The 12,712-nt window shown below is 46.2% G+C and overlaps 1 protein-coding gene across 2 annotated transcripts in view; it reads right to left on the reverse strand.

The window, feature by feature from the left end:
- Positions 1 to 2,055: 2,055 nt before the first annotated feature.
- The window catches only part of LOC135055403 (inactive phospholipase C-like protein 2), a 296,430-nt gene continuing 285,773 nt past the window's right edge, over positions 2,056 to 12,712 (reverse strand). Inside the window, exon 6 of one of the 2 annotated variants that reach the window (XM_063959425.1) lies at positions 2,056 to 2,669. In XM_063959425.1, coding sequence (XP_063815495.1) covers positions 2,481 to 2,669 — 189 coding nt within the window. In that variant the 3' untranslated portion in view covers positions 2,056 to 2,480. The remainder of the gene's footprint in view (positions 2,670 to 12,712) is intronic. The other variant, XR_010243746.1, reaches the window with a different exon arrangement.

Here is a 12,712-nt window from a genome sequence, read left to right on the forward strand (position 1 = left end):
TCCTGACAGTGTATCTGGTACCCTTTATAGATAACACACTCCTGACAGTGTATCTGTTACCCTTTATAGATAACGCACTCCTTACAGTATCTGTTACCCTTTATAGATAACACACTCTTGACAGTGTATCTGGTACCCTTTCTAGATAACACACTCTTGACAGTGTATCTGGTACCCTTTATAGATAACACACTCCTGACCGTGTATCTGTTACCCTTTGTAAATAACACACTCCTGACAGTGTATCTGTTACCCTTTATAGATAACACACTCTTGACAGTGTATCTGGTATCCTTAATAGATAACACACTCCTGACAGTGTATCTGTTACCCTTTGTAAATAACACACTCCTGACAGTGTATCTGTTACCCTTTATAGATAACACACTCCTAACAGTGTAGCTGTTACCCTGTATAGATAACATAAAGGCACATTTTCAGGATACCAAATGACAATCCAACATGGAGAGGATGTATCTATTCTCCAACCTATTAGTTAAAGACGAGACTTACTATGTCCACAACCACTTGTTGAAACGTTTTCTCAAATGTTAGCAAATGTATCAGTGAAGTGGAATCATATGAGTGCCAGAGTTGCTGTCAAGTGTCATGGAACATAAAGAATGCATATATTTTCTCCAGGCAGAAAAATATTCTGTGTGTTTTGCCCCCTGACATCTTCTGGTCAGCTCCCAGCCTAACTGCTGCTCACTCCTTCACTATGTACCCTGCAATGTGGGAGCTGTTGGCCCCTGCTCACACTGCGCATGTCAGTCTTAGGACAGACGATAGACATAGCGATATATTACATATCATTTTTTTTTATTTTTTTTTGCAATCTTTCATAAAAATTTAGGGGCAGATTTGGAGTCGGATGCATCTGCATCTTTATGCTAATGTTGCAGCCGCAGATCTTCCTTCTACATTTTATCTCTCTTCAAGGTTTGATACATATCACAACTAGATATTTATTTAGGATTAAGATGTTTTGCAAACTTTCAATACAATATTTGTCTGTTTCTGTCAGCCCCGGTGATGAATGCACCGACCGTACATGAGCGTTGACTAGCAGGCACCTAAACCCAGAAGCACTGTGATAGCGTTACGGTATCACACTGCTTCCAGCTCTTCACAATAGCCTATCTCCTGGCAAGAGAACATCGGTAAATTTGTGTGAAACTATTTTGACTTTGCTAATTTATTCCAAAAATATTTCATATCTGCATTAAAAAGTGCAGTGTGATAAATATGCCCAAAAGTCCTCTAACTGCACGTGGAATAGACCTTTTGATCATTCTGAATCTTTTAAGTCCAACTAACTAGGCTTTTGCGTCATGTATGCGAGTTGCTACTATTTAACTCTGGAAGCAGATTTCCAGTCACAACCACACTAATCAAAAATCACTACAAACAAATTCTTGACCCAATGCTGGAGAATGGAGCAACTGGAACAGAGTATCTCACATGGAGGACCCACCCTAAATGATGTCCCTTTTGGTCAGAAAGTTAATTTCACCATGTACAGTATTTATACATTTGAAATGTATAAAATCATCTAAAAGCCATGTTTAACTACCTCTTGATTGTTGCTTCCTTCTACTGTATGTCTGAAATCTAAAATATATATATATTTTTTCTTTATCTAGAACAAGCACAGTTATATGACAGTTTTCTTGAAAGATTGCAACAAAAGAGCCTGAACATTTCTTCCAACCCAGCAATTGTTTCATCCTGCAGAACGTGTGTGGTTGTGAATATTGTGACATGCACAATGATGCACTGACCTTAGTGGGCTCTGACTGCAACAGGTAAAGGTGGTACATTAATCATTTGCTACATCCTCTTAAAGCAGCGGTCAGTTACTGTGTCTGTTCATTCCCAGAGCTAATTAATAAATACACATGCCTTTAATAAACCTAACTGAGAAGAAATGTTAGGGTGAACGTCAGTGAACCAATTTGTCTCACAGTTCAGTTTTTTTGCTAATGCTATATGGTTTCACGTTTGTCTTAAACATCATTAACACCGGTAAGCATAGAAGACAAACGCTGGCAGTAGATCTAAACAAGTGTATTTAAACCACATTTTTTTTTTACAATAAATGGAGAGTGGGGCATGGAGAAAGTGTACAGAGGTAGCAATACAATCCTCCCCTTCCAACCCCAAATTTTCACGTTGTAGGAAGGGTGTAGATAGTGGGAAAGTGAGGCTGGTCTGAAAGTGCACAAAAATAAAATATATGCTTTCCATTAGACATCTATCCTGCATTCCTGTATTTTAGTATCATCCTTTAGATATTCACAGGTCAGGGTCATACTCCTCAAGGGACGGAGGTTATGGTGTCAGTATACAGGGAGATCCTAGAATTTACTCTGTAGCTGTTGGGACACGTCTGCAACACATCGCATGACAATATTTGACATAAGTGTCTGCTATTCAAGAGGTTAAGTTCTGTGCTATGCTGGCATCTGAATGCTTCTTCATGAGGCAGTTCTGCCTCCACTGTCTGCCTCGGGAATGGATTGCAGGGCCCCTCGCGGCCTGAAGACATCCAGGGAAGGGGAATGGCAGCTGGCACGGCTTATGCCACAGGACTGGCCTGCATGGTGGATCTGCCTCACATGGTCTACAGCTTCGTTCTTGGCATGTTTGAGGAGGTCAGCTTGGCCCTGTGGATTATAGAGACATTCAGTGAGAAAGCTGTGTGAAGTTCACGTACAAGTAATTCATGTTCTGGAGAGAGATTAAAGGAAACCCTGACAGAAAGACAATCTGAATATTAGAAGGGTCTATGAGCTTACACGAAGCCAGTTACTATTTTGTATGGTCCTTTTAAGCTCTAGAATAGCAAATAACATTGAACATCAATAATTAAATATAAAGAATGTTATAATGTAACTTTTAAAGAGATGTGAGAATGTGTGGTTGCACATATCAGTGATAAATACATCTGTAGGAACAACACCGCATGGTACCAGTTATGGGCCTGATTCTGAGTCAAACGCTGCAGCGGCCATTTGTGCGTCTTTTGCTGGTATTGTTACTGTGACTTCATGCTAATACCTCTAAACACCCTTCCCTGGTTCACATCTGTGTGTCTGCATGTACAAGGACTGAGACGCCCACTTCCAGCATCTTTAGATGCTTAAATACCATTTGTTGCACAACCATTGGTCACACCATCAAAACCTGCATCAGCCCCATGCTAGTTGCAGATTCTCCACAGGTTATGGCCTCCAATGTCGGAGTTCGCACCACTCCTGTAAACCATGCCCATAAGACAGACCATATTCATGCGTGTGAATATCCACATCCCAGTAGGGTTGTGAGCGAAACAAAGAAGCAGCCCCCATGGCTTTGTCCAGGGAAAGGGTGTACCTCAGGAAAATAGTTATAGATTCTAGAACAGCTTTAAGGTCAAAGACATTTTGTGACTGCCACTTTAAAACCACACCAATGCTGCTGCTAAGAATATCCTCTGACGAAACTGCTTGCCAGTTTAGCGGAGAAACGCGTAAGAAAGGCATCCAGCACCAGCATCTTGCTGCCCGGTGACATCCACCACTCTCTCTGCCTGCCGGTGAGCCACCTTAACAGGGCAAAGGCTATTGCAAGACCGAGCCAAGGAGGTCCGCACCCTGTATATCGGAAGCCGCTGCGGCCGTGAATACTTTGTGACACCTATTGTGGCTAGACATATCAGGGGTCGGAGTATACCGCTGTGGCCACCATCTAACACAGCGTACTCCCCCTGTCAGCAAAAATTCTTCAAGCGGTTTAAAATAGCAACTGTCACTTTCTAGCCCGGCCTAAGAGACATCTAATGCGGCTAAGCATAATTGGGGTCGTAGCATACCGCTGTGGACAGTGTTAAACACAGCGCTCTCCCCCACCCAGCAGTAAAAATCTTCTCAAGTGGCTTCAATTAGAGACTGCAACTTTACATTCCGGCTTAAAGAGATGTGTGTCCAAAAGTAACAACTTGTTACTAATTGCACAAGAGTAACTATATGGACATTTACTATCAGTGGATAAGAAGGGCATTTTGCTAAGGAGATATTGCTTGTAGTTTTTAATAGATTGACTACATTAATTTGTATATATATTTTTAATATACATGCTTCATGTTGTATTCTTGGAGTATAAATAAAATGAATACGTTTTAAATCCATCAAGGTTTCCAGCGCTCCCTTGATAGTATTTACTATCTTTGTGTATTTATATACTAGTAAGTACTGCTCAAGGTCTCTTGATATTTAAGTATGCAAAATATTAAACAGTTTGTCAAGTCACTTAAGGACTCATTCAAAAGACCCAGCCATGATTTCCATATTTCCCAGCTATATACTTTGGAATTGCATTGATATGAGCCAACTGATCTGTGCGTTACAAGAGGCCATTTTGTCACTGTACCAAACAAGGTCACATGATATGTACTGTGGGGGTCATTCAGATCTGATCGCTGCTGTGTTTTTGCACAGCGGGCGATCAGATCCGAACTGTATGCACCACACTGCGCTGGCGCATCACAGGGCTGTTAAGGCCATCGGCACCCTGTGACGGGATCCATTCGCACGGGCATTTCACAAGGAGATTGACAGTAAGAGGCCGTTCGTGGGTGGCAACTGACCGTTTTCAGGGAGTGTCCAGAAAAACGCAGGCGGGCTCAGGCATTTTCAGGGAGAGTGTCGTCAGCTCCAGCCCCGATTATCAGGATTCTATCGCACAGGAAGAGTAAGTCCTGGGCTGCACAGAGACTGCACAAAATCAGTTTGTACAGCTCTGCTACACATGCGATCGCACACTTGCACAGCGAAAGTACACTCCCCTGTAGGCGGCGACTATCTGATAGCAGGACTGCAAAAATCGTAGCCCAGCGATCAGGTCTGAATTAGGCCCCGTGTCTGCTGACACCACCTGCCTGCAAAGTAACGCTTTCTCTTGAAATGAGCACTATTTATAAACCTTGTAAATTACACTTACTGTTGTGACACCTTAACACCACCAAAGGAATATGTTTCTGTTTGTTAGGCTGTGCGACATTTATGTAAATAATTACAGCATTGTGATGTTGATTTACAAATCCTTATTGCAATTAAAACTTTTCTACAGTATATGAGCTCCTATAGTATTTCCTAGGCAGGTGCATTTGTGAACTGAAGTACTAATCTCACCATTAGGCCCAGATTTATCAAGCCTTGGAGAGTGATAAATAGCACGGTGGTAAAGTACCAGCCGATCAGCTCATAACAGACATGTCACAGGCTGTGTTTCAAAAATGACAGTTAGGAGCTGATTAGCTGGTACTTTATCACCATTCAATTTATCACTCTCCAAGGCTTGATAAATCTGGGCCTTAGTATTTAAGGTATTCTCATTATTTTAGGCATCCTGTTATATCAGTTTAACTATTAGCTCCAATTTGGATACAACTGTGCTTTTGCTCTTTAAATGTAAGCATATTTTAAGATTTTATCAAATGTGCATTTAATAGATGTAATAGCGCATATTTATCATTGTCTGTCAGTGTGTAAGGTCTCCTAGGCCACCTTGTCTTCTTAAAATAAGAATTTACTCACCGGTAATTCTATTTCTCGTAGTCCGTAGTGGATGCTGGGGACTCCGTAAGGACCATGGGGAATAGAAGGGCTCCGCAGGAGACTGGGCACTCTAAAGAAAGATTCAGGACTATCTGGTGTGCACTGGCTCCTCCCCCTATGACCCTCCTCCAAGCCTCAGTTAGGAACTGTGCCCGGAAGAGCTGACACAATAAGGAAGGATTTTTGAATCCCGGGTAAGACTCATACCAGCCACACCAATCACACCATATAACACGTGATAGGAACCCCGGTTAACAGTATGATAACAATGGAGCCTCTGAACAGATGGCTCGCAATAACAACCCGATTATAGTAACAATAACTATTTACAAGTATTGCAGACAATCCGCACTTGGGATGGGCGCCCAGCATCCACTACGGACTACGAGAAATAAAATTACCGGTGAGTAAATTCTTATTTTCTCTGACGTCCTAGTGGATGCTGGGGACTCCGTAAGGACCATGGGGATTATACCAAAGCTCCCAAACGGGCGGGAGAGTGCGGATGACTCTGCAGCACCGAATGAGAGAACTCCAGGTCCTCCTCAGCCAGGGTATCAAATTTGTAGAATTTTGCAAACGTGTTTGCCCCTGACCAAGTAGCAGCTCGGCAAAGTTGTAAAGCCGAGACCCCTCGGGCAGCCGCCCAAGATGAGCCCACCTTCCTTGTGGAATGGGCTTTCACTGATTTAGGCTGCGGTAATCCCACCGCAGAATGCGCCAGCTGAATTGTGCTACAAATCCAGCGCGCGATAGACTGCTTAGAAGCAGGAGCACCCAGCTTGTTGGGTGCACACAGGATAAACAGCGAGTCAGTCTTCCTGACTCCAGCCGTCCTGGAAACATACATTTTCAGGGCCCTAACTACGTCCAGTAACTTGGAATCCTCCAAGTCCCTAGTAGCCGCAGGCACCACAATAGGTTGGTTCAAGTGAAAAGCTGAGACCACCTTCGGGAGAAACTGAGGACGAGTCCTCAACTCTGCCCTATCCATATGGAAAATCAGATAAGGACTTTTACAAGACAAAGCCGCCAATTCTGATACTCGCCTGGCCGAAGCCAGGGCCAACAACATGACCACTTTCCACGTGAGATATTTCAAATCCACAGTCTTAAGTGGCTCGAACCAATGTGATTTCAGGAATTCCAAAACCACATTGAGATCCCAAGGTGCCACTGGGGCCACAAAAGGAGGCTGAATATGCAGAACTTCTTTGACAAACGTCTGAACTTCAGGCAGTGAAGCCAGTTCTTTTTGGAAGAAAATCGACAGAGCCGAAATCTGGACCTTAATGGACCCCAATTTGAGGCCCAACGTCACCCCTGCTTGCAGGAAATGCAGGAATCGACCCAGCTGAAATTCCTCCGTCGGGGCCTTCTTGGCCTCACACCACGCAACATATTTTCGCCAAATGCGGTGATAATGTTTTGCGGTGACATCCTTCCTGGCTTTGATCAGGGTATGGATGACTTCCTCCGGAATGCCCTTTTCCTTTAGGATCCGGTGTTCAACCGCCATGCCGTCAAACGTAGCCGCGGTAAGTCTTGGAACAGACAGGGTCCCTGCTGCAGCAGGTCTTGTCTGAGCGGCAGAGGCCAAGGGTCCTCTGCAAGCATCTCTTGAAGTTCCGGGTACCAAGCTCTTCTTGGCCAATCCGGAACCACGAGTATAGTTTTCACTCCTCGCTTTCTTATTATTCTCAGTACCTTGGGAATGAGAGGCAGAGGAGGAAACACATAAACCGACTGGTACACCCACGGTGTCACTAGAGCGTCCACAGCGATCGCCTGAGGGTCCCTTGACCTGGCGCAATATCTTTTCAACTTTTTGTTGAGGCGGGACGCCATCATGTCCACCTGAGGTCTTTCCCAACGGTCTACCAGCATTTGGAAAACTTCTGGATGAAGTCCCCACTCTCCCGGGTGGAGGTCGTGCCTGCTGAGGAAGTCTGCTTCCCAGTTGTCCACTCCCGGAATGAACACTGCTGTCAGTGCCAACACATGATTCTCTGCCCATCGGAGAATCCTTGTGGCTTCTGCCATCGCCATCCTGCTTCTTGCGCCGCCCTGTCTGTTTACATGGGCGACCGCCGTGATGTTGTCTGATTGGATCAGTACCGGCTGGTTCTGAAGCAGGGGCCTTGCTTGGCTTAGGGCATTGTAAATGGCCCTTAGCTCCAGAATATTTATGTGAAGCGAAATCTCCCGATTTGACCACAGTCCTTGGAAATTTCTTCCCTGTGTGACTGCACCCCAGCCCCGAAGGCTGGCATCCGTGGTCACCAGGACCCAGTCCTGTATTCCGAATCTGCGGCCCTCTAGTAGATGAGCCCTCTGCAGCGACACCCTGGTCCTTGCCGACAGGGTTATCCGCTGTTGCATCTGGAGATGGGACCCGGACCATTTGTCCAACAGGTCCCACTGGAACGTCCTTGCGTGGAACCTTCCGAATGGGATTGCTTCGTACGAAGCTACCATTTTTCCCAGGACTCGTGTGCATTGATGTACCGACACCTGTCCTGGTTTTAGGATGTCTCTGACTAGAGATGACAACTCCTCGGCTTTTTCCACTGGAAGAAACACTCTTTTCTGGTCTGTGTCCAGAATCATTCCCAGGAACAGAAGACGTGTTGTCGGGACCAGCTGTGACTTTGGAATATTGAGAATCCAGCCGTGCTGTTGTAGCACTTCCCGAGAAAGTGCTACCCCCACTACCAACTGTTCTCTGGACCTCGCCTTTATCAGGAGATCGTCCAAGTATGGGATAATTAAAACTCCCTTCTTGCGAAGGAGTATCATCATTTCAGCCATTACCTTGGTAAAGACCCTCGGTGCCGTGGATAACCCAAACGGCAGCGTCTGGAACTGATAGTGACAGTCCTGTACCACAAATCTGAGGTACTCCTGGTGCGGAGGGTAAATAGGGACATGCAGGTACGCATCCTTGATGTCCAGGGAGACCATGTAATCCCCCTCGTCCAGGCTCGCAATAACCGCCCTGAGCGATTCCATCTTGAACTTGAACCTTTTGACATAAGTGTTCAAGGCTTTTAAATTTAAGATGGGTCTCACCGAACCGTCCGGTTTCGGTACCACAAACATTGTGGAATAGTAACCCTTTCCCTGTTGAAGGAGGGGTACCTTGACAATCACTTGCTGTGAATATAGTTTTTGAATAGCCACCAACACTGCCTCCCTGGCAGAGGGAGTTGCCGGTAAGGCAGATTTTAGGAAACGGCAGGGGGGAGACGTCTCGAATTCCAGCCTGTACCCCTGAGACACTACTTGAAGGACCCAGGGATCCACCTGTGAGAGAGCCCACTGTGTGCTGAAATTCCTGAGACGGGCCCCCACCGTACCCGGGTCCGCCTGAGCAGCCCCATGCTGTGGACTTACCGGACGCAGGGGAGGACTTCTGCTCTTGGGAACTAGCTGTGTGCTGCAGCTTTTTCCCCCTACCTCTGCCCCTCGGCAGAAAGGATGAGCCTCTAGCCCTCTTATTTTTCTGGGGCCGAAAGGACTGTACCTGATAATACGGTGCTTTCTTTTGCTGTGGGGTAGCCTGTGGCAAAAAGGTCGATTTCCCAGCAGTAGCTGTGGAAACGAGGTCTGACAGACCATCCCCAAAAAGTTCCATCCCTTTATAGGGCAAAACTTCCATGTGCCGCTTCGAGTCGGCATCGCCTGACCATTGCCGAGTCCATAACCCCCTTCTGGCGGCAATGGACATAGCGCTTATTTTTGATGCCAGCCGGCAAATATCCCTCTGTGCATCACGCATGTATAAGACGGCGTCTTTTATATGCTCTATCGTCAGCAAAATATTGTCCCTATCCATGGTATCAATGTTATCCGACAGGGAATCTGACCACGCAGCTGCAGCACTGCACATCCAAGCCGATGCAATAGCGGGTCTCAGAAATGCCGGTGTCTGTGTATATAGCTTTAAGGGTATGTTCCTGCTTTCTATCAGCAGGTTCCTTTAGGGCGGCCGTAACCGGAGACGGTAGTGCCACCTTTTTTGATAAGCGTGTCAGCGCTTTAGCTACCCTAGGGGGTGTTTCCCAACGTGACCTATCCTCTGGCGGGAAAGGGTACGCTGCCAATAACCGTTTAGAAACTATTAATTTCTTATCTGGGGAAGACCACGCTTCCTCACACACCTCATTTAATTCCTCAGATGCAGGAAAAACTACTGGTAGTTTTTTCTCACCAAACATAATACCCTTTTTTGTGGTACCTGGGGTATTATCAGAAATGTGTAATACATTTTTCATTGCCTCAATCATGTAACGGGTGGACCTATTGGAGGGTACACTAGTCTCATCGTCGTCGACACTGGAGTCGGTATCCGTGTCGACATCTGTATCTGTCATCTGAGGTAGCGGGCGTTTTACAGCCCCTGATGACATTTGAGACGCTTGGACAGGCACAAGCTGAGAAGCCGGCTGTCCTATGTCGTCAAACCTTTTATGTAAGGAGCTGACACTGTCACGTAATTCCTTCCATAAGTCCATCCACACAGGTGTCGACCCCGCAGGGGGTGACATCACATTCACAGGCATTTGCTCCGCCTCCACATCATTATCCTCATCATACATGTCGACACAGCAGTACCGACACACAGCACACACACAGGGAATGCTCTGACAGAGGACAGGACCCCACAAAGCCCTTTGGGGAGACAGAGGGAGAGTATGCCAGCACACACCAGAGCGCTATATATCACAGGGATATCACCTTATAAAAGTGTTTTCCCTTATAGCTGCATATATATTGTATACTGCGCCTAAATTGTGGCCCCCCTCTCTTTTTTACCCTTTCTGTAGTGCAGGACTGCAGGGGAGAGCCAGGGAGCGATCCTTCCAGCGAAGCTGTGAGGGAAAATGGCGCCAGTGTGCTGAGGGAGAAGGCTCCGCCCCTTTTTCGGCGGGCTTTCTCCCGCTATTTTAAAACGTCTGGCAGGGGTTAATTTACACCTATATAGCCCCTGGGGCTATATATGGTGTTAGTTTGCCAGCCAAGGTGTATATTATTGCTGCTCAGGGCAGCCCCCCCCAGCGCCCTGCACCCATCAGTGACCGAAGTGTGTGGTGTGCATGAGGAGCAATGGCGCACAGCTGCAGTGCTGTGCGCTACCTTGGAGGAAGACAGAAGTCTTCAGCCGCCGATTTTCCGGACCTTCTTGCTTCTGGCTCTGTAAGGGGGACGGCGGCGCGGCTCCGGGAACGGACGACGAGGTCGGGTCCTGTGTTTGATCCCTCTGGAGCTAATGGTGTCCAGTAGCCTAAGAAGCCCAAGCTACCACCAGTTAGGTAGGTTCGCTTCTTCTCCCCTTAGTCCCTCGATGCAGTGAGCCTGTTGCCAGCAGGTCTCACTGTAAAATAAAAAACCTAAACTATACTTTCTTTCTAGGAGCTCAGGAGAGCCCCTAGTGTGCATCCAGCTCGGCCGGGCACAGAAATCTAACTAAGGCTTGGAGGAGGGTCATAGGGGGAGGAGCCAGTGCACACCAGATAGTCCTGAATCTTTCTTTAGAGTGCCCAGTCTCCTGCGGAGCCCGTCTATTCCCCATGGTCCTTACGGAGTCCCCAGCATCCACTAGGACGTCAGAGAAATATTGTTGGCCAGACCATCTTCTCTGCTATGAATACTGGGCACTTGTCTTGTAAGCACATCGGGATGTAGTCACGATACCGGCGATCAGCATACCAACGCCGGGATCCTGGCCCCCAGAATGCTGGCGGGGGGCCGAGGGCTATTTCCACTTGTGGGTGTCCACGTAGCGAGCCCGCAAGGGGCTTTGTTGCGTTTCGCCCCTCTGCATTCTGGCGGCCGGGATCCCGGTGTCGGCATGCTGAGTGCCAGTATCCCGAACCCAATCCAGCACATCTATATACCTACTTTTCCTGTAACATAGCATGCATTCGGCACAGGTTAAGCCAGCCTACATTCACAAAGCGGTGACATACCGTAACAGGCTGCTGAAAATAACATCTGTCTATGTGTAATAAAAGGTTTAGAGAACTAAAGCACTGATGTCATAGCTGACGCAGGATTGGCCACTAGTACGATAGCTAAAGTTGAAGTTGCGTGGGTATGCAGTGTATTCATGGACTATATTTGCATAGACAGAGCTAGGAATAATTTGCTATTAAATAGTGACACATTACATTTTACCGTCAACTTGACAGGAACACTTTAACTCACATGTGCTGTTATTGTAAAATACTGCTAAATGCAAGAAATAGAAACCATAATGGGAAAAGTGCACAATTACTACATTAGAAAATAGTAACTCTCTATGCCTAGGATAACATCAAACCTACAGTAAATTCAGCCTGATCATTATGTAAATAGCTCTGTGAGGTTACCATAGGTCAGGGATTACCATCCATGGTGATCAAGGCACACTAGCAGTCCATGTTTTACAGGATAGCCATACATCACAGGCGACTTAGGGCCTAATTCAGATCTGATTGCAGCAGCAAATTTGTTAGCTAATGGGCATAACCATGTGCACTGAAGGGGGAGGGGGGCAGATATAACATGTGCAGAGTGAGTTAGATTTGGGTGGGGAGTGTTCAAATTGAAATTTAAATTGCAGTGTAAAAATAAAGTATCCAGTATTTACCCTGCACAGAAACAATATAACCCGCTCAAACCTAACTCTCTCTGCACATGTTATATAGAAAATACGGCATTGGAAAGAAGCACTGCAAAGGGGAACATTAGTACTCCAGATCTGAATGGGGAGAGGGAATGGTGCTCTAACATAGTTTCAGAATAGTAAGAGCGTGTTTAAGAAATTGCAATTAAATGCAGACACAGACACAGCAACTAGAAGAATATGGGTGGAATTCAACAGTTTTGAGTGCCCGATCTCCCATCTAAAGTAATGGGAGCTTTTGGGGCACAATTCAATTGTTGTTATTTTTTTCAAGCTGATCACGAAAAGTGCCATTTGGGCACCCAAACGGGTCACTTTTCATGCATTTCAGCTCGCTACTCCTGGGGGGTGCAAGCAGAAATGCAGATTCCGGCAGTCATCACGCCCAAGCAGAGCTACAGATGAAGCCTCACTCATATAGTGCTGCTCCATCGCATACGAG

Source organism: Pseudophryne corroboree, chromosome 3 (assembly GCF_028390025.1).
Source record: "Pseudophryne corroboree isolate aPseCor3 chromosome 3, aPseCor3.hap2, whole genome shotgun sequence".
NCBI lineage: Eukaryota > Metazoa > Chordata > Amphibia > Anura > Myobatrachidae > Pseudophryne > Pseudophryne corroboree.